Source organism: Artibeus jamaicensis, unplaced genomic scaffold (assembly GCF_021234435.1).
Source record: "Artibeus jamaicensis isolate MK-2021 breed Jamaican fruit bat unplaced genomic scaffold, CSHL_Jam_final contig_589, whole genome shotgun sequence".
NCBI classification, from domain to species: Eukaryota; Metazoa; Chordata; class Mammalia; order Chiroptera; family Phyllostomidae; genus Artibeus; species Artibeus jamaicensis.
In genome coordinates, this window is record NW_026521896.1 from 1,819,451 (window position 1) to 1,845,567 (window position 26,117).

General features: G+C 49.0%; 1 protein-coding gene across 3 annotated transcripts; it reads left to right on the forward strand.

Annotated features, from left to right (window-relative positions):
• Positions 1-24,359, forward strand: SLC7A9 (solute carrier family 7 member 9). Of its 3 annotated transcripts, XM_053670538.1 has the most exons (14): positions 10-85; positions 714-826; positions 3,219-3,366; positions 3,665-3,907; positions 4,273-4,398; positions 4,636-4,735; positions 5,757-5,801; positions 6,260-6,383; positions 7,162-7,265; positions 18,067-18,163; positions 19,094-19,243; positions 20,160-20,334; positions 22,079-22,187; positions 23,743-24,359. In XM_053670538.1, the coding sequence occupies exons 2-13, from the start codon at positions 740-742 to the stop codon at positions 22,141-22,143; spliced, it is 1,464 nt and encodes a 487-aa protein (XP_053526513.1). In that variant the 5' UTR covers positions 10-85; positions 714-739; the 3' UTR covers positions 22,144-22,187; positions 23,743-24,359. The 3 variants fall into 3 exon arrangements, with proteins under 3 accessions (XP_036995016.2, XP_053526513.1, XP_053526512.1); XM_037139121.2 differs by lacking the exon at positions 23,743-24,359 and having other exon boundaries at positions 1-85; positions 583-826; positions 22,079-22,439; XM_053670537.1 differs by lacking the exon at positions 23,743-24,359 and having other exon boundaries at positions 22,079-22,439.
• Positions 24,360-26,117: the final 1,758 nt, after the last annotated feature.

Here is a 26,117-nt window from a genome sequence, read left to right on the forward strand (position 1 = left end):
CTCCTGGGCACGAGACATGGCCATTCCCAGGGCACGACCGAGCAGACACAGGTGCTCCTCCGGGCTCCGCACAGCAACGAGGAAGGTAAGACCAATGGGCGACGGGCGGGCTCATCCCTTTCCTGGCCAGGGCCTGCCAAGGGGCTTTATTTAGAAAAAGAGCACAGGACAGGACCATCAACGAGGGAAGCCTGGGACTGGCGTTCCTCAGCGGTTTTTTCCATTCCTTGCACCACTAATGAAAACCAGCTACAGAGTGGGTGTGTTACGTGTGAGGGGCCTCACCTGTGGGAAGCAATGAGAAAAACACTCCTCCCTCGAACTTGGTTCTACCAAGAATGCTGCAGAAATTCTACCGATAAATGCAGCACTTCTGCTTACTCCGGACAAGCAGTGAAGCTGGGCCACGGAGGGGGGAGGGCCTTCCCCGCACGTCATTGCTGAGGATGAGGAGCTCAGAGGCACCGGTGTCCCACCCAGGAGCCCTGCTCCTGAGGCCTGAGCAGCGCCGCGAAGCGCTGTTATTCCTGGGACTGAGCAAATTATCCCTGATGGAGCGACACCTGTATTTTCCTGAAACAGTAGCTGATGATCCACTTTCGGAGTCAGTTCCCACAACCCAGTGCTTCCCGGAGAAGAGCTCGGGCCCAGCTCCCGTCTGGGTCCTGTCTGCCAGAGCATTTGCTGAACCAAGGCCCGTGCCCTCCTTGCAGCCTCCTAGAACGGGCAGGAGGGGGAAATGGAGGAGACGAGCCTGAGGAAAAGGAGAGAGGACCAGAAGTCCATCCAGAGTAACGAACCCAAGACCACAAGGCTCCAAAAGGAGGTAAGATGGTCCTTCTGGGCAGGCCCCTCCCAGGAGAACCGCCCTGTGAGGTCCCCGCTGACCTCGGATTTGTAAAGCACATCTCTAAATGAACATGTTTTTTACACTTCACTTCCTTCTCTCTTACCAGTGAGCTCAGCATATTCTTGTGAGGTTAATATATGTGTGCTTCTGTGCACTGGCAAGCCTGGGGGGGCTGGCATTTGCTCAGCCCAGTGTCCCCTGCGGGGACGTTGAGAGAGAACCTTGTGACGTTTGAGTCCCCTCTGTAGCATCTTCACAGAGTATCTGTCCCGCTTGTGTTTGAGTAGCTCCAGAGATTTAAAAAAAAAAAACCAAAACCCTCCCACTCCTGCGGAGCGAGTCTAGTGGGGTGGAGACGCTGACGAGGGCGCCCTCTGCCCTGGGATCGAGTAAGGGCTGGACTCGGAGGTGCCTGCAGTCTTGGCAGGCCTGGGGCGCGGCTGAGGCGGCGCTGGCTCGGGGGCGGGAGAGGAGAAGGGAAAAGGAGCCGGGGGAGCAGCACTTGCTCCGGGCGGGTGGCAGCTGCAGGCGGGGAACACGGAGCGAAACGCTTCAGGCTCACGGGGCGGGGAGTGAGGGCCCCGAGCCCGAAGATGGGGTGGCTTCCGGCCGGCCGGGCGCTGGGCGGAGGCTCCGGGGTCTCCCACTTGCGGCGGCACAGGGGACAGAGGAGGGATCTGGGGATTGATGGGGGTGGCATGGCCTGACTGAGTGTTGGCCTGGGATCTGGGGTCCCCAGGAGTCGACGGAAAGACAGCAACCGCCTCCCTTTGGGCCATGGAAAGGGCGCAACTGAGCTAACCCCCGCGAGTCCCCAGCAGGCTCTTGGGGTGAATGCAGACCTCAGCAGGAGGTGGGTCCTGGGGCACCCGAGGCGCTGCTCCCTGCGGCCCCTCCTCCGCTGGTGGGTGTCCCTTGGCGGCACACTCTGTCCTCCTGGCTCTAACCCTGAGCGCAGCCTCTGCCCAGACAGGCAAACAAAAGCATGTTCACCTCGGGCTCCAGGAATTGGGCAGGTGTCTTCTGAGGGCTGACGTTAAAAGTAGGGGCCTGGATCAGACATTTTCTTCCTTTAAAAGGGGTGTTTTTCTTACGTGATTCCTGTATAATTCACACACAGGGGAATGTAGAAATCTTCGGTGTTCAGTTTGATGAGTTTTTTTTTTAAAGATTTTATTTATTTATCTTTAGAGGGGTAGGGAAGGAGAAAGAGAGGGAGAGAAATATCAATGTATGGTTGCCTCTCATGTGTCCCCTGCTGGGAACTGGCCTGCAACCCAGGCATATGCCCCGACTGGGAATCGAACCTCGATCTTTTGTTTTGCAGGCCCGCGCTCAATCCACTGAGCTACACCAGCCAGGGCGTTTGATGAGTTTTGACAAACGTATCACTCCCAGGAAGCTCCCTCCTGCCCCTTTCCTGGCTGTCCCTCACCCTGAGTTCTATCCCTGCAGATATAGCTTGGCCTGTTCTGGAGCCTCACGTGAATGGAATCAAAGGCCTGTTTCTGAGCCCAGTCTTGTTGGTTGGAAGCGGCAGAGGAAGCTCCCAGCCCCCGAGGGTTCCGTCCCTGAGGCCTCCCTGGCTCCCCTCTCAGCCCACCTGTGGTGCCCCAGGCGGGGCCCCAAGTCCTGGTGTCACTATTAGCTCTGGGGCAGAAGCTCCGTTCTGCTCTGCCCAGCTACAGGCACGCCTGTAGAGCTTTTCTTTTTTCCTTTTTAAAAAATTTATATGTGCATTACAGTTGACATTCAGCATTATTTTGCATTAGCTTCCAGTGCACAGCACAGAGGTTAGACCTTTCTGTAGTTTATGAAGAGACCCCCGATGATTCCAGCACCCACCTGCCACCACGCGGTTTTCACGGTGCCATCGACTACATTCCCCATGCGAACTGGCATCCGCACAACCACTTTGTGACCGATCGCCACCTTGTACTTACCAGTACCTACAGTCTTTCTTGTCGCGATTGTTTCCTGAGCAGCCTTCACCCTCAGAGCCCCTCCGTGCAGGGCGGTGAGGGCAGCACGGCAGCTGAGCCAGGTCTACCCACACTGGCCGCGTAGCCCTGGGCAGGAACATAGCCTCTCTGGGGGCTCCATTTTCTCTTCTGTGAAATGGGTATGACGTGGCGTTCCCGACTCATGAGGCCGTGGTGAGGGTTAATGCACTCGGTATGAGCAAAGGCCCAGGAGCCGCGCACCCTGGTGTTACTCCGGCAACAGCACTGGGCGAAGTGTCTGGGAGAGGCTTCACTTGGGGTTGTGCTGGCTGACGGAGGGAGGGAGGGAGGGAAGGGGCCAGGACTGGCCATCTGGGCTCGATCAGGGGTCACACTTCCTCTCCTCTCCTTCCTCCACACCCAAGGTGGGCCTGCTCAGCGGCATCTGCATCATCGTGGGCACCATCATCGGCTCTGGGATCTTCATCTCCCCCAAGGCTGTGCTCAGCAACACGGGAGCCGTGGGGCCCTGTCTGATCATATGGGCGGCGTGTGGGATCCTTGCAACACTGGGTAACCAGTCTCCCTGGCCCAGTCTCCCGTGGCACGTGGGGCCAGGCTACCTGAGTGCTGCCCTGCACCCAGGCCTCACTGCTGCCGGGCCCCTTTCTATGCTGGCACTTAATAGATGTGAGTCAGGCCGCCCTGAAATGCCCAACGGCCAGAGCCCAGCGGGATCCACTGAGAGAGCACTGTGGTGGCCCCTGTGAGCAGGGCCCTGACTGGACCCCTGGGGGTGGGGGGAGGAGGGCTCTCTCACCCGGGCAGAGCCTCACCAGGGTTCTGGGGTCCCCTGCTCTCTCTGTTTCAGGTGCTCTGTGCTATGCGGAGCTCGGTACGATGATCACCAAGTCAGGGGGCGAATACCCGTACCTGATGGAGGCTTTTGGCCCCATCCCTGCCTATCTCTTTTCCTGGACCAGCCTGTTCATCATAAAGCCCTCGTCCTTTGCCATCATCTGCCTCAGCTTTTCGGAGTACGCTACTGCTCCCTTCTACTCGGGGTGCGAGCCTCCTGCAATTGTCATTAAATGCCTGGCTGCCACTGCCATCTGTGAGTGCCCAAGCCTGCAACCCTGGGCAGGGGTCAGAAAAGTCCTGGCACAGAAGAGGCTGGGATGCTCTGGCTCCGGCACAGCCAGAAACTGGCCAAGTGGGCCTGGGGGGGAGGCGAGAAATGGGGCAGCATCTGGCTTTGGACCAAAGCCCGCTGCCCTTTGTCATCTGGGCTCCCGGGCTGGGGGAGCGTCTGGGGGGGGTCGGTGCAGGCTGCCCAGGGCAGCGCTGGGCCAGGGCCTGCCTGCTTCCCCATTGCCCTCAGATTTGCAGGATCATTGTGAGGGGAGGTTGCAAGGGTAGAAAGGAGCCTTGAGAAGGCAGATATAGAACCCTCGACACAGAATGTGGCCCCGCCCCCAGTACTCATCACCACGGTGAATGCGCTGAGCGTGCGGCTAGGCAGCTACGTCCAGAACGTGTTCACCGCGGCCAAGCTCGTGATCGTGGCCATCATCATCATCAGCGGACTTGTCCTCCTGGCCCAAGGTGACCTTTGCTGATGGTGGGGGGTGACCGCCACACATTACAGGCCTGCTTTTCCTCCGGGGGTCTTACTGCTAAGCGTGCCCCTGAGGCAACAAACTCAACAGAAAGAATCTTTAGTTTCCCAACTTTTCAGAGTTTGTTCAATAACCTGAGGTCACAAATCTTTCACACAGAGCTGATACAAAGTCCCTCTCTGGTCAGCTGACAACCCCTATTTACTGTCTGGCTTACTTACAGGAAATACAAAAAATTTTGAAAATTCTTTTGAGGGCACAGAACTGTCCGTGGGAGCCATCAGTCTGGCCTTTTACAACGGACTCTGGGCTTATGATGGATGGTAAGGCTGAAGTCGGCCCGCCTGCTGTGGGTCCTCTGGGCTTTCTCAACTGCCAGTGTGTGGGGAGCAAGGACCGCTCCTTTCTGAGGTTTGGAGGGACCCCGAAATTCACCTTCGCATTTCCCTTCCAAGCACGGCACCCCTCACCCTTCTGTTCTGTTGGGACCCGGACACACCGAGACACCTGCCCGACCCCAGCTCCTCCTGTGGCACCGGCCCTGGACGGAGTGCCCGGGAGCAGGCCGTGCGGGCCCCCAGTGCCAGAGGCCTCCGCAGAAACACACGGGCTCGGCCCGGCAGGGCCGTCAGAGCAGCCCAGGCCCTTGACCAGGCGAGAATACTCAACAGCGCTGCTATTTTCCCCTTGAAAATACAAGCTGTAGTCAGCGAGACTCCGCTCTTGACCTTTGAGGAGGAAGTGTGGCCATCCATGACACTGGTCTGTCCCTCATGCAGAGCATCTGCAGCATTCATTCCCTTTTCAAAGAATATTCCAGTTTTTCAAAGAACTGTTTGTTCTTTGAAAATTTCTGCCAGTTAAATTTCAAGAATTACTGCCAGCAATTCTTGAAAATGCACACGGTTGCCATGGAGGGTAAAGACCAACGGAGGGACGTGCAGATCTCTGGGGCTGTCTCTGAAAGCGGTTACCACGGAGCCCTGGCCGGGTGGCTCAGGTGGTTGGAGCACTGCCCCTGTACACCAAAAGGCTGTGGGTTCGGTTCCCGGTCAGGGTGCACGCCTAGGCTGTGAGGACCATCCCTGGTTGGGGCGTATGCAGAGGGCAACAGATCAATGTTTCTCTCTCACATCAGCGTTTTTCTCTCTCTCCCCGACTTCTCTTTATGAGGTCAATAAAAACATATCCTGGAGTGAAGATTTAGAAAAAGAAGAAATTACCACAAAATTCCTGCAGGAAAATTTCCCTAGGGTGGAGCATCTTAAATGAGGTCAACATTTATTATTTTGTGTTTCACAGTCTTAGCAAATTACACTATTCATGTTACTTTTCTTTCTCTAGGAATCAACTCAATTACATCACAGAAGAACTTAGAAACCCTTTCAGGTGAGAAAGCCGAGTCAGGTCAGGAGACCATGGACGGGCGAGCGATGATCTCTCTCCTCCCAGCACGAAGGGGAGCGGCTCTGCCCAGGCCCCTTCCACACACTGAGTGGCTCCCTGTAGGGTAGTTTCCACTCGTTGGAGTTCCGTTTGGCTGGGGTCGTGGAATGGTTGCTGAGAGGAAGGAAGATCTCTAACGTCACCTCTGGCTTGTGTGGCTTATAAACAATTCAGTTTTGCTGCCTGGGACGCAGAGAGAGTTCTTTCTCCTCTGAAGGTTTCACCTGTGCCCCGCTGGGTGGGCCTCGGGCCAGGCGGCTGTCCCCAGCCCTGCGGAGGGAGTGGCGGGAGGGCTGGCCAGGGCGGTGGGAAGAGCAGACGGAACCAAAGCGGCAATCTTGCCAGTGTCTCAAGGGACGCCAGGGTCTGAGCCTGGCCCCCTGGGCTCCCGCCCGTCCCAGGAACCTGCCCCTGGCGATCATCATCGGCATCCCACTGGTGACAGTGTGCTACATCCTCATGAACGTGTCCTACTTCACGGTGATGACCATGACGGAGCTCCTGCAGTCGCAGGCGGTGGCTGTGGTGAGAACTCGGGCCTTGGTGGCAGGGGGACAAGCAGGGCAAAACCCCCCCAGGGGAGCAGGGATTTAACCGGCTGGGAGATGGGGAGGGTGAACAGGCGAGGGAAGCATCAAAGACCCGCCTGAGGCTAAGGGTGCCTGGCCAGCCTGCCAGAAGGCTCCCCTTGGGGCACAGCAGTGACCTAGGGTGGGGAGGGGGCTTTGACAGATAAGTGTGAGGGGAAGAATGTGCAAGGGAGTCACTGAAGAAGGGACTCACAATAATGCATGGTGGGCTTTAAGCTGGGTAAGAAGGGAAGCGGGGACGAGAGTGAGGGGTGTGAGGGCCAGTGGAAAAGTCGGGTGGGGCCCACGTGCTGGGGGATTCTTAGAGTTGGAGTAGGATGGGGAACCAGCTGGGAACTGGACGACCAGGTGGTAAGGGTGGGGAGCACGGGGAGGTGTGTTCACCCCTCTGAGGTGGAGAGGAGGACAAGGTCATTCTGGGTGAGGGACCAAAGCAGCGAAAGGCCAGGGCGTCCAAGGGATATGGGGGTGACAAGGAATGATGACAGGGAGAGGCGGAGGAGAGACTTTGTTCCCATCAAAAGATGCTGAGATGCTCTGAACAAGAGAAGAGAGGCCCCACTGTTTCCCTCTAGTTCCCCTCTGCAGGGGGGGTCAGAGGCCACCCTCCGCCCTGGGGGTGGGGGCCGGGCCCTCTGGGACAGCACAGCAGCTTTCTGGGGGCCCACGCAGGACTCTCAGGGCTCCTCCCCCATGTCTCTCCCTCTCCCCAGACATTTGGCGACCGTGTCCTCTATCCAGCCTCTTGGGTCGTTCCTCTCTTTGTGGCATTTTCAACCATCGGTGCTGCTAATGGGACCTGCTTCACGGCGGGCAGGTAGGGACCCCCCACGCTGACCCCTGGGGACGGGCCACCGAAGCTGACTTGACAGTTGAGGAAGACAAACCTCAGGGCCAGCATCCTTAGGGCTCTACGGGCTAAAGCCCTCCACACTGGCAGGAAACCTGAGTCCAAAGCAGGAGCGAAAACACGGACAGGCTTGCACACGAGTCCTGGACGTGGCTGGCGTCCGGGGCTCGTGGCTGTGTCACCAAAGAGAGGCCTGCAGCTCCCCTTGGCGGGGTGACAGACTGGAGCACTGGGCAGAGTTTGGTGACGCAGGCTGAGAGAGGCACTGGTTCACAGGCAGCACCTTCACCTGGGCCTTTTTTTCACTGAATGGTATTTCTTGGTCATCATCAGCTGTTAACATGCACAGTCTATACCGAGGATTGGCAGACTTTTCCTGAAAGGGCCAGATAGTGAATATTTCAGGCTTGCAGGCCCAGAATCTGTCTTTGCGGCACAAACAGGCAGTTTGCCACCCCCACCAACCCTCTTGATCCTCCTGGGCCAGAGAGAGTTAACAGCTGTGCTGTATTCTACTTTTTTAAAAAAAGATTTTATTTCTTTCTTTTTAGAAAGAGGGGAAGGGAGGGAGAGAGAGAGAGAGAGAAACATCAATGTGTAGTTGCCTCTCTCATGCCCCCACCCGAGGACCTGGTCCACAACCCAGGCATGTGCCTGGACCAGGAATTGAACCGGTGACCTTTTGGTTTGTGAGATGACACCCAACTCACTGAACCACACTAGTCAGGGCTGTATTCTACTTTCTAGTCTAGTTTAGCATGATCTCCGCTCCTGGGCTAGGTGGAGGTTGTTTTCATACACACTGCTCCAGGGGATTCCTTTCTTTTTCCAATTGAAAAAGGTTTTCAATTAGAGTTGGCATTCAGTGTTATGTCAGTTTCAGGTACACAGCATAGCGGTTAGACATGCGTATATATAACTTACACTGCTCCCCAGGGAGTCCAGTCCCCGCCTGGTGCCACACACACGAACTACAATGTTACCGGCTATTCCTTCCTTGTGCTGCATCTCACATCCCTGTGACTGTTTTGTAGCTACCAGTCTGTACCTCTTCATCCATCCCCTCAACCATCTCGTCTGGCAATCATCAAAATGTTCTCTGTATCCATGAGTCTATTTCTGTTCTGTTTGTGTATTTTGTTCCTTAGATTCCACGTGTAAATGAAATTACATGGCAGTTGTCTTTCTCTGTCAGACTTATTGCACTCAGCACAATACCCTCTAGGTCCACCCTTGTTGTTGCAAATGGCAACATTCCATTCTTTTTATGGCCAGGTCAGATTCCACTGCATATATGCACAACCTCTTTGTCCATTCCTCTATCGATGGACACTCAGGTTCTTTCCAGATCTTGGGTATTGGAAACAATGCTGAAATGAACATAGGGATGTGTGTAGCTTTTTGAATTACTGTTTGGACTGCTTCAAATAAGTACCCAGAACTGTTTATATGGGAGTCATATTTAAAATTTTTTTGAGGAATCTCCATACTTTTTTTCCACAGTGGCTGCACTGATTTGCAATCCCACCAATTTGCAACAGTGTGCAAGGGTTCCCTTTTCTCCACATCCTCACCAGCGCTGTTGATGTCTATGATGATCATTATTCTGATGGGTGGGGTTTGAATTTGCATGTCTCTGGTGACTAGGGAAGTTGAGCATTGTCTCACTGGACACCTGTATGTTGCGGGGGGGATTCTTGAACGCATCTTTGCCCAGGTGTCCAACATTCTGAGTGGAGATATATATGTCTATTTAGCCTTTAAAAAAATCCCCCCTCAAGGATATGTTCATTGATTTTAGAGATAGAGAACAAGAAAGTGTGTGAGAGAGAGAATAACATCGGCGTGAGAAAGAAACAACAATACATTGCCTCCCTATGTGCCCCAGCCCGGGATCCAACCCACAACCTAGGTGTGTGTCTCTGGCCAGGAACCGAGTCTCCTGCAGCCTTCTGCTGTACAGGACGATGCTCCAGCCAGCTGAGCCACCCTGCCAGAGCACGAGTGATCTATTTCTGAACATGAAATTGCCAAATTTGACACTTTAAAAAATGAAATACATACCAGAAGTCATTTTCTAAACTGTATCAAAGTAGAGGCAGTGCCGGTCCTGCAAGCATGTTGGCTATTCTAGATTCTTTGAATTTCTACGTGAATTTTAGAATCAGTGTGTCAAATTCTTAAAAAAAAAAAAAGCCTTCAGAAATTTCGATCAGCACTACATTGAATGTATAGACCAGTTCAGAGACTGCCATCTCCAAAGTATTGATCCTTCCAGTCACGGACTCTTTGTTTGAGTCTTAATTTCTTTCAAAAATGTTTTTTAGTAGTTTTCAGTACACAGTTTGTGCACATATTTTGTCAGACTTACCTCAGATATTTCATATTTTTGATGCTATTTTTAATGTAAAAAACTGTTTCTAATAGTTTGTTGTTAGTACACAGAAATGCAATCTAAAAAGCTCAATCAAGGTGTAAATATCATGAAATTCACTGTGTAATTCCATGATTTGATGATGTTAGAAAGTTTTGAAGATGAGCAAGCATCATCATAATCCAATTCTAGAACATTTCTATCACCCCAAGAAGTCCCCTCCTGCCAGACTGCAGAGACCCCACTCCTGCCTGCAGCTCTCAGTGCCCGGGGGTCTGCTCGTGCGTCTGGGACTGCAGATGCTTCGTCTGCGTGGGAACAAGCAGTACCTCGTCCACGTCTGGCTTCTTTCACCCGGCACATTGTTTTTGAGCTTCATCTATGTTGCAACATGTCCCAGTTCAGTACTTTTAATTGCTGAGTATTCCATTACATGGACACACTGTGTGTGGTTTATCCCTTCGTCTGTTCTGAGGGACATTTGAATTGTTTCCAGTTTGGGGTATCATGAATAATGCTGCTATCAATATCCCTGTGTCATCGTGTAGACTTATGTTTTCATTTCTGTCCAATAGATTCCTTGGAATAGAATTGCTGGGTCATGTAGTAACTTTATGATTAATTTTTGAAGAAACTACTTAACTGTTTTCCAAGTCGTTGTTCCTTTTAATTTCTGTAAGCAACGCATGAAAGCTCCAGTCCCTCTACACTCTCACCAACACTTGGTGTGGTCATTTTGATGGTAGTCATTTTAGTATTTGTATGTCATTGCAATTTTAGTTTACCTTTCTCTAGTGATTAATAATACTGAGCTTCATTTCATATGCTTATTATCCATTCATGTATCTTCTGGTGCAGTATCTATTCAAATGTTTTATACATTTAAAAAATATATTTTATTGATTATGCCATTACAGTTGCCCCATTTCCCCCCTTCATTCCCCTTCACCCTGCACATCCCTCCCACCCACATCCGCCCCTTTAGTTCATGTCCATGAGTCATAAGTTCTTTAGCTTCTACATTTCCCACACTACTCTTGCCCTCCCCCTATTTTCAACCTATCGTCTATGCTACTTATTCTCTGTACCTTTTCCCCCTCTCTCCTCCTCCCACTCCCATTGCTAACCCTCCGTGTAATCTCCATTTCTGTGGTTCTGTCCCTGTTCTAGTTGTTTGCTTAGTTTGTTTTTGTTTTTGTTTTAGGTGTGGTTGTTAATAATTGTGAGTTTGCTGTCATTTTAGTTTTTATCTTCTTTTTCTTAGATAAGTCCCTTTAACATTTTATAGAATAAGGGCTTGGTGATGATGAACTCCTTCAACTTGACCTTATCTGAGAGGCACTTTATCTGTCCTTCCATTCTAAATGAAAGCTTTGCTGGATAGAGCAATCTTGGTTGTAGGTCCTTGTCTTTCATGAGTTGGAATACTTCTTTGCAGCCCCTTCTTGCCTGTAAGGTCTCTTTTGAGAAATCAGCTGACAATCTGATGGGAACTCCTTTGTCCCCTTATCTCTTGCTGCTTCTAGGATTCTCTCCTTCATTTTAATCTTGGCTAATGTAATTATGATGTGTCTTGGTGTGTTCCTTCTTGGGTCCAACTTCTTTGGGACTCTCTGAGCTTCCTGGATTTCCTGGAAGTCTATTTTTTTTTTTTTGCCAGATTGGGGAAGTTCTCCTTTATTATTTGTTCAGATAAGTTTTCCACTTGTTGCTCTTCCTCTTCCCCTTCTGGTACCCCTATAATTCGGATGTTGGAGCGTTTAAAGATGTCCTGGAGGTTCCTAAGCCTCCCCTCATTGTTTTGAATTCTTGTTTCTTCATTCTTTTCTGTTTGGTTGTTTCTTTCTTCCTTCTGGTCCACTCCATTGATTTGAGTCCCAGTTTTCTTTCCATCACTATTGGTTCCCCGTGCATTTTCCTTCACTTCACTTAGCGTAGCCTTCATTTTTTCATATAATTTGTGACTGAAATCAACCAGTTCTGTGAGCATCCTGATCACCAGTGCTTTAAACTGTGCATCTGATAAGTTGGTTATTTCTTGGTCACTTAGTTGTATTTGCTGTGGAGCTTTGATCTGTTCTTCCATTTGGGCCATTTTTGGTGTCTTGTTGCACTTGTTATGTATGAAGGGTGGAGCCTTAGGTGTTCAACAGGGTGGGGCAACCCAGTGGCTGGGTTGTGACAATGTATGTGGGGGCGGGGTCCAGGAGAGAACAATGGCGCTTGCTCTGCTCTCTGTCAAATTTTGTACCCTTCCGCCACTTTCCCCAAGCAAACTGAGCCTTTCTGGTGCTAGTTTCCAGGTGGGTGGGCTTGTGAACATTCTAGGACCCTGTGAGTCTCTCCAACAAACTCTCCTGTGAGGCTGGGAGTCTCTCCCTGCACCTCAACCCTCACAGGTGTTTTCAATCGGTGTTTTGAGGCTTTATTTCCCTGAGCTGGGACCCTGGGTTGCACGGTCTGGGTTGCTCCCCAGTTTCACCTGGTTTATCTGCCTGTGAATGTGGGATTGGCTGGTCAGCCGGCCACCCTGCACACAGTGACTGGGTTCACAATCGTCGCCTCTCTGGGTCTGCCCATTGCCATTCTGTGCCTGGGGTCTGCCAGCTGTCCCCTGCACGTCCAGGGTACCTGGTGTGCCTGGTGCCACTGCTTTTTGTGCCACGACCCCTCTCTGGCTGCCCAACTCTGCCCGCCTACCGGTCTGGATGAACGTGTCTCTCTTATTTCTTTGGTTGTTCGACATCCATACGCTTTAATTTTCTGTCAATTCTGGTTATTTTGTTTCTAAATTGTTGTCCTTCTTTTGGTTGTGCAGGGAGGAACAGTGTATCTACCTATGCCTCCATCTTGGCTGGAAATCACCTGTTTTATACATTTTTTAGATTGGGCTGCTTGTCATCTTGTTATTGAATTGTAAAAGCTTTTCATATATTCTGGGCACAAGTCCTTTATGAAGTAATTTGATTGCACATATTATCTCCCAGTCTATGACTTGTCTTTCATTTTTCTTTTTTTAGACTTTATTTTTTAAAGATTTTATTTTTATTTATTTTTAGAGAAAGGAGAAGGGAGGGAGAAAGAGAGGGAGAGAAACATCAGTGCTTCTCATGCACCCCCTACTGGGAACCTCACCTGCAACCCAGGCATGTGCCCTGACTGGGAATTGAAACAGCAACCCTTGGGTTTGTAGGCCAGCACTCAATCCATTGAGCCACCCCAGCCAGGGCTAGTATTTTTTAAAAGATTTTATTTAGTTAGTTTTAGAGAGGGGGGAGAGAGGGAGATAGCGAGGGAGAGAAATATGAACATGTGGTTGCCTCCCACATGGCCCCTCCAACCCAGGCAGGTGTCTTGACTGGGAATCAAACAGTTGACCTTTGGTTCGAAGGCCAGCACTCAATCCACTGAGCCACACCAGCCAAGGCTGTCCTCTCATTTTCTTAATATTTTTGAAACAGCAATATTTTTGTTTTTGACAAAGTCCAGTGTATCAATTTTTTCATGTGTTATATCTGAGAATCTTTGCTCAACCCAAGGTCACAAGTATTTTCTCTTCTGTTTTATCCAAGAAGCTTTATAGGTTTATTTCTTACTGAGTTAATTTTGTGTAGTTCTGTACCTGTGCAGATGGGAGGTTGGACAGGGACTTGAGCTATATTGGATTATGTTGGATATAATTTTTATGGGGTCACATTTAAGGTCTCTGCTTCCTGGCTTCTGTTCTCTCTCACACACGGACAGAACTTCCTCTTTCCTTTCGAGAATGCCCACCTATGTTTTCTTCCTGCATTTTACTGTAGCTCTTTGATCAACCTGGAATATGTATTTTTTTTAATTTTTACTTATTGATTTGAGAGAGGAAGAGAGGAAAGGAGAGAGAGAAATATCGACTTGTTGTTCCACTTGTCAGTATTCATTGGCTAACTTTCGTATGTGTCCTTTACTAAGAACTGAACCCCAAAGGTTGGCACGGCGAGACGACACTCTAACCAACTGAGCCACCTGCTCAGGGCCTGTAATATATTTTGGTGGGAGGTACAGATCTCACTGCCTCCCCCCAAACACTCACCTGTTTCCCAGGTACCCTCCCCCCTGTTGGTTAGAAATGCCACCACTGTCACCCCAATGTGCGAGGTTCACTTCGGTTCACAGACAGGTCTTTTCTCATGCTGGATGGTGCTCACGCCCTCTGCAGCTTCAGTCACATCAACTCCGGCAGGCCTCGGGTTTCCATACTGGTCTCCTCCTCCGTTTAGCATTCCGGATGCACTCACAATGATTTTGTCCAGATCCAGAAGTCCTATGGCATTTTGACTGCATGGAGTTTGTGTTGGTTCGTGAAGGACTGCTGGACTTTAAAGAAGGGATTCACAGCATCATCCTGAGTCTGTGCCACCCTGCCCCAACCTGCCACTTTCACTGACTGTGCTGGGAATTAACTTAATGTTTGTATTTTTCAAAGTTCAAATATGGAGCTTTAAAAAGACGGTTCTTTTTGGCCTTTGTATTCCTGATGTCTAATTCTATTGCACTGTAGTCAGAGTATGTGATCTTTATGCTATCGCTTCCTCATAAATTCTAAGAATTTCCCTTGTGGCTTACTGCATTTTTTTGTAAATATTTCCTATGATCTTGAAAATAATATGTATCTTATTAACTTTGTCTAGATTTTATCAAGGTTACATAACTTGACTGTTGAGAGAGAAAGAGAGGAAAGGAACAACAATATCAACTTGTTGTTCCACTTATGTCAGTATTCATTGGTTGAACTCTCCTGCTGTAATAGTGGATTTATCAATTTTTGCCTTTTTTTTGGTAGTATCTTCTTGGTTGCCCCCTTTTCTCAGTGCAAACTCTCCATCTCCTAGCCTTAAATGCCCTTTTGTCTGATGTTGATATTTCCCAATTTGCCATCTTTAGGCTGCTATTTTTGGCAACATGCCCCATCCTTTTCATCTTCAACCTGTGACTGTCAGAGGGCTGTGGCCTGTGTCTGTCTCTGGACAGTCCCCACCCAAGAGGCTGCAGCCGTGCTAGGAGAATCCAGTCACATTCCACGTCACCACTGCTAGGTCTGGATTAATTTCTAACACTGTCCTTTGGGTTTTCTTGCCTTTTTAAGAATCTTATCCTGATTATTCATCAAATTATTTTTAATTTTTTCCTTCTGCTGACGTGGAAGTTATATTTTTACTCTTTCAGCAGTTACCCTTAAGTGTGAATACCCAATACAGTATCAGAATCCTCTTCCTGCTCCCTGGCATATGGCCTAGTGTATCAGCTACACCCTGTTCATAAAACCCATCCCTCCAAAAGGTTTATCACGACAAAAATTAAAAACCCAATACGCATCTACATACCAACGTATTTTACTGCTGTTCCTTCACATCATTTCTTCAACCAACAACTGCTGAGTTCAGTTTCTTTTTGTGTTGTAGACTTTCTAGTAGTTTCCAGTGAGAACTAAAGAGGTAAATGTCTCAGAGCTATTGTTTACCTAAAAATACATTTATTTTGCCAAGTCTTTTTAAAATGTATTTTATTGATTATGCTATTACAGTTGTCCCGTTTCCCCCCTTTATTCCCTCCTGCCCTGCACACCCCCCTCTGACTCGCATTCCCTGCCTCCTTAGTTCATGTCCATGGGTCATACATGTTAAGTTCTTTGGCTTCTCCATTTTCCATACTAGTCTTAACCTCCCTCTTTTTTGTACCTACCACTTACGCTTCTTAGTCCCTGTATCTTTTACCCCCTTCTCCCTGCCTTCTGCTGATAACCCTCCATATGATCTCTATTTCTGTGAATCTGTTCCTGTTCTATTATTTGCTTAGTTCATTTTCATTTTTATTTTCATTTCTTTAGATTCTGTTGTTGATAGTTGTGATTTTGTTGTCACTTTACTGTTCATATTTTTTGTCTTCTTTTTCTTAGATAAGTCCCTTTAACATTTCATATAATAAGGGCTTGGTGATGATGAACTCCTTTAACTAGACCTTCTCTGGGAAATACTCCATCTGCCCTACCATTGTAAATGAAAGCTTTGCTGGATAGATCAATCTTGGATGTAGGTCCTTGCCTTTCATGACTTGGAATACTTCTTTCCAGCCCCTTCTTGCCTGAAAGTTTTCTTTTGAGAAATCAGCTGACAGTCTTATGGGAACTACTTTGTAGGTAACAATCTCCTTTTCTCTTGCTGCATTTAAGATTCTCCCCTTATCTTTAATCTTGGGTCATGTAATTATGATGTGCCTTGGTGTGTGCTTCTTTGGGTCCATCTTCTTGGGGACTCTCTGAGCTTCCTGGACTTCCTGGAAGTCTATTTTCTTTGCCAGATTGGGGAAATTCTCCTTATTTTTTCAAATAAGCTTTAATTTCCTCCTCCTATTCTCCTGGCACCCCTATGATTTAGATGTTGGAATTTTTAAAGTTGCCCTGGAGGTTCCTATCTCTCTCCTCATGTTTTGGAATTCTTGTTTCTTCATTCTTTTCTGGTTGAATGTTTATTTGTTTCCTCCTGGTCCAAATCATTCATCTGAGTCCTGGTTTTTTTCCTGTCACAGTTAGTTCCCTGTAGCTTTTCCTTTATTTCATTTTTCATAGCCTTCAATTTTTCCTCTTTTGTGACCATACTCAACCATTTCTGTGAACATCCTGATTACCAGCGTTTTGAACTCTGCATCTGGTATGTTAGCTGTCTCCTTGTTGCTTAGTTGTATTTTTTTCTGGAGCTTTGCTCTGTTCTTTCATTGGGGCCATTTTTTTTGTCTTGGTGTGCCTGTTCATAGTAAAAGGTGGAACCTTAGGTATTTGCCAGGCAGGGACAACCCATTTTGCTGCATTGTGGCACTGTATGTGGGGGGAGGGGTTCGAGAAGAAACAATGCCTCTTGTTCGGCTCTCTGCTGGTTTTCTGTCACTTCCACTGCTATCCACAAGCAAATTGGGCCCTTCTGGTGCTGATTCCCAGGTGGGTGGGTCTGTGTCCATTCTAGGACCATGTGGGTCTCTCCAATGAACTCTCCTGTGAGGCTGGGAGTTTCTCCCTCCACCACGACCCTCACAGATTGTTTTCAGACAGAGGTTTTGAGGCTTTATTTCTTCACTCTGGAAGCCTGGGTTGTGTGGTCTGTCTCGCTCCCCAGTTGTTCCTCCTGGTTTATCCGCATGGAAACGTGGAACTGCTAGGTCTGGCAGCCAACGCCCACCAGGTCCTCCAGATGCTGCCTTGCCTAAAGCCCTCTCCACCCAGCTCTCCATCTCCACCTCTCCTACAGGTCTGGATGAATATTTCTTCTTTAACTCCTTGTCTGTCAGACTTCCATACAGTTTTACTTTGTCAGTTCTGGTTATTTTCTGTCTTTAAATTTGTTGCTGTTCTTCTTTTGGTTGTGCAGGGAGGCAAGACTGAAAGTTCCCAGCAAAGTGAGCTATTTTGTCAATGGTCTTGAATGATAGATTAGCTATAGAGAATTGTAATCTGAAAATCCATTTCCCTCATCACTGAAAAAGTGATTTCTCATGTCTGCTATTATCCTGATCGTCCTAATTCTATAGTCTTTTAAATTTAGTAGCTTTAATTTTTTTTCCCTGTTTTCCTCCTACTGTAACATTTGTATCTGGTTTAGCATGTTTTTATTTTCCTAGAGCTGAGTTCAGTTTGAAGGCACAGCTGGTCAACTCTGTAAAAGCTCTCTGCTCTTCTCTGAATTTACTTTGTCCCGTTCAGTGCAGTCAAGCTTCTTCCTATCTCCTCTCTCAACTTCCTGTCCATAGTTTCCCATTTCTCTGCTTCATACTTAAATCTACCTTCTAATTTACTTTTTCACTTGTATTTATCATTGTTGATTAAATTTTAACTATAGTAACTATTTTTTAGAAGCTATTTAGCTCCTCTTTTTCTCTAACATTTACAGTTTTAGGTTACTGAACCATCAGTCCTACTGGGCCACACTGTTTGCAGCTGCTGGCTTACTCTTAGCTTGCCTGGTTTATTAAAACTAAGCAAGTTCTGGGTTTAGGAAGTGCAAGGCACATCTGTGCTTGCTCCTGTCCAGTGCTGCAAGCACTGGGGTCAACAGGCCCTGGACTACTTTTCACCTTTATTTCTTGCCTAACTTTCATAACTGTGTTCAGGTATCAACACCCTCCTTGAAAGGGCCTCCGCAAGCCATACTGCCCTTTCCCTGCCTTAGCTGACCCTGCTGCACCAGGATGCACTCCTCACTCACTCCTCTAAAATTCGCCCACCTCCGGAGGCCGGACTCCCACCTGAATACACCAGGGTCACAGCTCAGGCCCTCTCTGTGGCCTGGGCAGTAAAGCTGAGGGTGCGCTGGCCCAGGGATGGCACGGCAGCTCGCACCCTCACCGGCTGACTTCCGTATTTTCCAGGCTCGTTTACGTTGCAGGCCGGGAAGGCCACATGCTTAAAGTGCTCTCCTACATCAGCGTCAAGCGCCTGACTCCAGCCCCTGCCATCATCTTTTATGTGAGTAGAAATTCCACCATGAGTGCACCCCCTGACAGGCACAAATGACCCATGCTCTCTTAATCCTTGACCTGAAACAAATGTATTAAAGAAGCCTGAGACAATTCAAACAATTTACCTAACCTCTGCTCCTTGTTCTGAATATACCTGTGAGATACTGTTCACACATGTTCCAAGTGTGTCCCCTCTAAACGTCTTACATGTGTGCCCTGGGTCCCTGTAACAAAGCACAAAGTTACAGGGAAGAAGACCAAGGTGTTTTATAAGTTGGCACTGGCAACAGTTTCTCATTACGGTCCAATAACTTAGAAGTTGTGGGACCCCGGTGCAGTGATGGTCCTTTGACATCTTCTAACTGGAGCCTCCCAGGAGGGGGGTAGTCCTCGGTTGTGTGCGACTGTCCTGGGTGCCCCCAGACCACCCACCGAGCCTCAGGGCCAGACCCCTCCTCCTGCCACCACAGATGAGAGCCACCATCCTCTGTCCACGCACTCCCTTTGAAGATGAGGAAACAGACCCAGCATTACAAGGCCCTACAATAACAAGGTGCAGATAATGTAGGTCAAGACCATGCCCAACGGCCTCAGCTCCATAGCCTAGGGCCCCTTCCCAGGATGAACAGTCTCTGGGAGGAAAATTCATAATTAGGAAGCTGGTGCAATGCACATGCATTTACACCACCCGCCTCCCCATGCTCCCCCCAACACTTAAAAAATGCAGCTTGAGAGTCACAAATTTTCCAAGCCGTTTCCATCAGACTCAAAGAGAACACCCGTCACAGCCAGTCTGCCTCAACCCCAAGGACAGTGGGACGCAGTTCTCCTTCATGCTCGTGTTCGCCCACAAGGACAACAGCTTCTTCCATCTTCTAGTGTGATCGGGATGGCGTCTGCATGTACCAGTGGCCTAAGAATTTATTCTTTTTTCTAGGGTATCATCGCCACTATTTATATTATCCCTGGTGATATAAACTCGTTGGTCAACTACTTCAGTTTCGCTGCGTGGTTATTTTATGGCTTGACTTCCCTGGCACTGATCCTGATGAGGTTCACGAGGAAAGACCTGGAAAGGCCGATCAAGGTGGGTCTGCTGCCCCAAACACCGTGCGTGCCTTCGATTTCTTGAAATGAGTTGGAGGCAACTGTTTAAAATTCTAGGGGTGCGCTGTCTCCAAGTGACTCTTCTCTGGAATATCATGTTGTAGAGTGGAGTTTGCTCTTCATTTCCTATAGTTTATGATCCCAGCGGCCATCCAATTATTTATTTACTGAGGTGTCACGAACGCCTGTGACCTGCCTCTCTGACCTGAGTGAGATGACCAGTTCTGGCAGTCCTCGGACCTCTCAAGCATAACTTTTCATAGACTAATGGGGACCTCCGAGTTCTGGCCCCAGGCCCATCCCTGCACACATGACCACTCACACCTGCAACCTGCTCGGCCTCCCTGCCACCTCCCCTCGAGGCTCAGGGCGTGCGGACCTGGTGGACTGAGTGCCTCTCCTGCCCCTCACTGACTGACTCAGAAGTGGAACAATCATTTATTCATTCGGTACCCCTGGAAGTGGTAAAAAAGGAAAGGCCGGCTCCCACTACCAAGTGTTCCTGCCTCCAGATCGAACCACCCGCTTTCCCAGGGGGAAGGGGAGCGAGTTAGTGGGCGAAGCTAGAATGAAAACATTGTATAGGATAAATTCCTACCACGAATCCCCGACAAGAAAAGAAGGGTTAAAAACAAAGTCCTAATCGGTTAGATGTATACTGAGTACGTTTTAGGTAAAATAATATGAAGTCTGTCGTTTTCTCTGTATTCCAGGGAAATGGAAGAAAGGCAGATGGAGTAAGACTGGCACCGTTACTTCGATATCGCTGAAATGGGAGGGGGGTGCATGGGGTTATTAGTTCTCCTTTCTGGATCAGTGTTTTGGTTTTGAGTAAGAAATTTCCACCAGAAAACATGCGCACGACTCAGTCTGACCCCTTGCTGTCCCGCCCCCAGGTGCCCATCTTCATCCCCATCTTGGTGACTCTCGTGTCCGTGGTCTTGATCTTGGCCCCAATCATCAGTGAACCCGCGTGGGAGTACCTCTACTGTGCGATATTTATGCTGAGCGGCATTATATTTTACTTCCTTTTTGTCCACTACAAGTTTGGATGGGCTCAGAAAATCTCAAGTAAGTATCAACAGTGGGCTGGCTCTGCTCCTGGTGAAGCACAGACAGGCATCCCGCAGCCACACCTGCCCCCTCCTCCCGAGCCCGTGCCGGGATCCCAGGCCGCTAGCAAAGTACACTTCTGCTCTGTGAGGACACGTGACCCCTTACCCTCAGGGTGACGCCTCTGGGGTCCACCTATGGCCCCCTCCTGTTTCCTCAATCACTGTAACAAGCAGAAAGGGAGCGCACCATTTTTTAAAAATTGTGAAATACACATAAAATTCACCATCTTGGCCGTTTCTGAGTGCCCAGTTCCCTGGTGGTGAGTCCGCAGCCACTGCTGGGCACCCGTCGTCTGAGAGGCTCAGCAGCAGCCCGGGAACACCCGGGAAGTGACGGAGCTGTTTTGCACTCAGTAGTCCTGGTTCCTCACCTATTTTAAGACAATTGCTTAAAAATTTAGCTACACAGGCACTTTCTCTTTGAAAAAGCAAGCAGTGGTGCTGAGGTGCACGGAGGAGGCCACGCCACACCAGTGTGCATGGTGTTCACAAGGCGCGGCTCTGGAGGGCGGACGCCGCCAGCGCAGGGGCCTCCCAGACCCCGAGCACCTCGCCAGGCCAGCGGTGACCCGGGGCCTGCTTCCTGGTCTCCCTCGCTAACCATGAGTTTCTAGAAGGCAGGAATCGGGCTGGATCTCTACAACAGCCACTTAATATTAAATGTGATCCAAAGTCTTCCTCTCCCTTTCTCCTTCAGCTTGTCTGGGGCAGAAGTACAACCTCAGGCACTCCTGTGCCGTCACTCACACACTCCACGTAGGTAGGCACATGCTCTGCGAAAGCCACACCCGACGGGCAGGCAGTGGGGCTGCCCGAGACGTGACTGGGACGGAGCCGCACGACCGGGATGCCTTTCTCCAGCTCCAGCTGGTTTCAGGCTCTCGCTCAGCCTGCATTTCCTCCCCTAAGCAATCGATCAGGTACCACCACTTACCCAACGGTGCCGTTAGAGGCAACAGAGGGTCTGTTTCATGCTGATGAACCAAGTGGAACCCAATACAGACCCACGGCTCCATCCTCCATCGTTTCCACCCAGGGCTGTTCTGCTTTTACTGAAACAGCTCCCCCCGCCCCAGCCTCCTTCCTGTGACCTCGCCCTCGGCCAGGAGAGGGACTGCAGACACACTGCAGTGGAAAGGAAAGAATTATTACTGTAAGAAAAACAGCCATTTCCCCCCATGCTTCTGAAAAACAACTTGGATTTGATCAGACTGACAGAATCTAGCCAGGATGACTTAGAACTTAAAAGCAAAATATGTCTTCCCCCCTCACTATTCCTTTACTTTTTAATTAAATTTATTAGGCTGACATTGGTTGATAAATTTTTAAATCATGTAGGTTTTGGGTGTACAGTTCTGTGACCCACATCTGTGCACTGTAGTGTGTGTTCATCATTCCTTCCATCTCCATTCATCCCCCTGTACCTTCCTCTGCTCGCCATCAAATGTCTTACCTTGCAGCTTCAGAACATGTAGCCAGGTTGCTCCCCACAAGAACTGAGATGTTAGAATTAAGCAAGTGAACAGAATGAATAATCTGTGTTTTAACAAAACCACTGGAGCTGCTAGGAGGGTTCTGGCCACTTCCAACCACCGAGTCCTCCGAGAGGGGGTGAGCAGGACCCATGCGCGTAATGACCTCCCTGTCTGCCAGCAAGCATGGCAAAGCTGACCTCATCTGTTCCCTGGTTTCTGCTGCAGAGCCCATCACCATGCACCTTCAGATGCTGATGGAAGTCGTCCCACCCGAGGAAGCCCCAGAGTAACTTGGTCTCCTTAGCCAAGGCCCAGCTGTGATGAAGTTATTTTTGTAAGCCACATTTGTAGTTATTTCTTTCTGATGTTTTAAAGAAAAACTGTATTCAGATGTCTATAATACTGGTATTTTTAAATATTCTTAGTCCTCTGCATGGGGTTCTAGGTAGGAGAAGTGACAGGTGTTTGCTAAGTCAGCAGGCTGGGGGGGGCCGGAGTAAGACCTGCCACCGTCACAATGGCGACCCTTCAACCGGGAACACATCACACCTGCTTCAATAAAGGGCGTTCTTTAAACTCAGTGACCAAAAAGGTATCCATATGTTTTACAAAAAATTGGTGAAACTTTTGGTTTGATTGAAACAGATTTTTAAAATACCAAAGCACAAATGTTTACTACTTATCCCACCTTCTCCCAAGACTACTGCCGCCCCCTTGGTCGGCCTGGGACATGCCTGGCAGGTGAATCCCAGGCTGCACGCCAGGGCCCCAGCGCAGAGCCGAGCCCGGACCGTGAGGCGCAAGGCAGCCCGTGGTCAACACCACAGGCTCTTGGTGGCCCCCACTGGCACTGTGCGAAGAAATCACAGAGAATATAATGCTAGTCTGCATGGGGCATTCAGCAAAAATACTGTCTAAAAAATGTAAAAAGTAACATTTCTGAGGAAAAAGTGTAATTTTATTGATACACTTCAAAAGACATCACACAACTGTGAGTAATTTTAGAGGCATAAAGACAAAGTACATTTACCTTGCTTTTTAGAAGTTTCCCCAAAACATGGAATCAGCACATGTTAATAGAACAAAACCAATTCGTAACTGTTTACATGTCCCACCCAAGCCGGTGTCCTATGTCCTACAAAGCTTTATTTAGAGCTTCAAACAGCAAATGCAAACATCTGGCAAAGGCATGGAGATTAATTTAAGGCGCAGCCCTCCTCCCAGTCTAGTCATACAGCTGCTTGTGAACCACACGAGCGTGACCATTATGTCTGTTTTGGGAGCAGGGCCCTGGCACTGGCGCATGGGAAACACACATTTGTGCACCTCTTATTACTTACTAGTGTTATTTGCTGCGTTTTACAAAAGAGACTGATACAACTGAACAGAAACTGCAGGTGGCCAATGCCCACAGGTGAGCTAGCGGGGCTTGGAGGCTGGCCACCACCCCAGGGCCTCCCCCAGTGGAGCAAAGGCTGTATGTGCAGAAAGAGACCCCTCATGAGCACAGGAGGGGAGCGCCACAGTCAAACCCTTTGCCAGAGAACACACAGAGCTTCCTGTTTCCTGAAAAGCCTGCCTGACTTAGCAAAAAAAAAAAAAAAAAAAAAGGAAAATCACCACTATACTTCCTGTGCCAATTGGACACCTGCCAGTCCGTCCCTAGGCAGGGCAGCCACAAGGATGAGCTCTTGGCAGCAACAATTCAGGCTGCACACCACGTGCTCCCACCAGAGGGCAGCGTCTGACCTCATCCCTGAGCTCCTCCCCTGCCCTCCACCCCCTCAGACAGAACAAAGTCTCCTGCCCAGAGTGAGGTGGGGGGCTGGGGTGGTAGGAGGGTCACCTCCTGAAGATAAGCTGTGTGGTGAGCAGGTCTTATTTTACAGATGAGGAAACTGAGCCACAGTGTGATCGAAACCTGCTCATGGGACAGCCTGGTGACAAGAGTTTACCTCCCTTTCAAGCAGTGACTTACGCCTGGGACACCCATAATCTGACCATCTGTGCTTTCTGGCTATGAAAAGAATAAAGACGCTGGGGGCAAGATACAGCCGTCCTGTCCCAGCAGCGGGCTTTTCCGCTGCCAGACATGGCTGCCAGGAGCACGCACACTGAGGGTGTGCACAGCATGCACGCTTCCCGGCAACTCTCCTTTCTCCCTTTCCAATTAACGTGAACAGGCAGGCTCTGGGCGTTCCCGCATGTAAAGAGTGCCGGCACGACACTTCCCCCGATTACCTTGTGAGGCCGGGTGCCACAGCCCCTGAGTGGGGTCATGAATGTCTTGAGGGCTCATCACCTCCAGGTGTCCTGAGGGTTACCTGCAGGCACCCACAGGTCCTTTACAGTGTCCGTTAAAGGGAAACCTTTGTCCCACATACCCAGGACTCTGCAGGTACTGAGGGTTCTTCAGAAGCAGGAGCTTACCTCAGAAAGCCTTGGGTCTGCTGAGGCCACCCCCTTTTTAACCTTGGACTATCTTTATATGAAGTAAACATACCCAGAGCAGCTATTGACACCTTAATATTAGAGACAGTTACACTGAATTCCAACTAACTCGTAGGTGAAAGGTTGAAAGGATCCACTCAACACTGCTGAGCATGGGTTTGTAAGATGGAAACTTTGATTTCTATGCACAAGATGTTTTTAGGAATGTATTAGGTTGGCCCCAAAGTCCATTACATATTTTCCATAGATGGCTCTAGTACTGCTTAGTTGTCTTTAACTCCATTCACAACAACTTGGTTAGACTGTATTCTGACAGTTATACCAGCGCACATAAAAAAAAATCACAATCGGTGAATTTTTGTGCAGCCAATTTAATACTGAAGATGGAAGAAGATATGCACAATTTTAGCATATTATGCTTTATTATTTCAAAAAAGTTAAACACTTGACTGCAACACGAAAAAAAAAGATTTGTGCAGTGTATGGAGAAGGTGCTGTGACTGATCAAATGTGTCAGAAGTGGTTTATGAAGTTTCCTGGTACTGACATTTTGGCCAAATAATTTTTTGTTGTGGGGCTGTCTCATGTATTGGAAGATGTTTAGAAGCACCCCTGGCCTCTAGCCACCAGAAGCCAATAGCAGGAGACAGCCAACATGCTCGGAATATCTAAATCAATAAAGTCACTGGTAAAAATGAAAAAATGTGTCTTGTTTTATGGAAAAAACTAAATGGGCTTTTTGGCCAACCTGATACCAAACAGGGGTTTAAAGGAACAGAACAGACTAGCTGCAGACGGCCCGGTGCGCTGTCCGCCAGGGCTCTGCCGCTCCACTGCGGGGTGTCGGACGGACGGGCTGCCTGCGAGGGGCTGCACAACCCAGGGAAGCGGGCTCCTGTTAGACTACACTTTGTCTCTGCTCCCACCCTCCTTTCATGGTCTCATCTTCAGCCCATTTCTTTTAATTTTTATATTTTTATTGATTTGAGAGAGGGAGAAATATCAATTTGTTGTTCTACTCATTTATGCATTCATTGGTTGATTCTTGTATGTGCCGTGACCAGGGATCAAACTTGCAAACCTGACATACCAGGACAACGCTCTGATCAACTGAGCTACACAGAGTCTTTAGCCCATTTTTAAAATGATTCAGAATTTCTGACCATTACCAATCCCAGTGCCACAAGATGACACTTAGTGATAAAATATGACTGCTTGTTTTCTCAACCCTCCATCCACCACACGGCAGTACCCATTTCTTTTCACCGTCTTCCAGTCACACCTCAGGGTCTGATTCATAGTCTCATTCGCTCTCACTTTCGTCATCCTCCGAAGTTTGGTCACTGTCCTCAGTCACCTCTGCCACTTTGCAAGACAGGTTTTTAGTGTGTACAACTGAAAGAGAGATATTACAAACATATGTCAACTACAGACTAATTAGCACATCTTTTTCCCTCCCATTATTTGGTCAATGCGGAGAAAGTCTCTTGGGTTCTACCTCTATTTTGCATATCCATTATTTGGGCAAAAAGTGAGATGAAATTTGTCTGCTTAGAAATAAATTTTCCTGCTAGGAAAGGTAGCCCAGTAAAAGTGTCGTAAGAAGACACGTTTACAACGAAGCACTACCACCTCCTCGAGCCAGGACGTCTGGCACCGACACCGACCATAAGAAGAAAAGTAACTCCTCAGGGCTTTGCACGAACGAGCCATTTCCACTAACGCCACACTCCTATGTCGGCTGAGTGGTGACGGCCCCCATGGCATCGGGACCCACCGCCAGGCTGGTGCGCCCCCTTACCCTTGGAGAAGT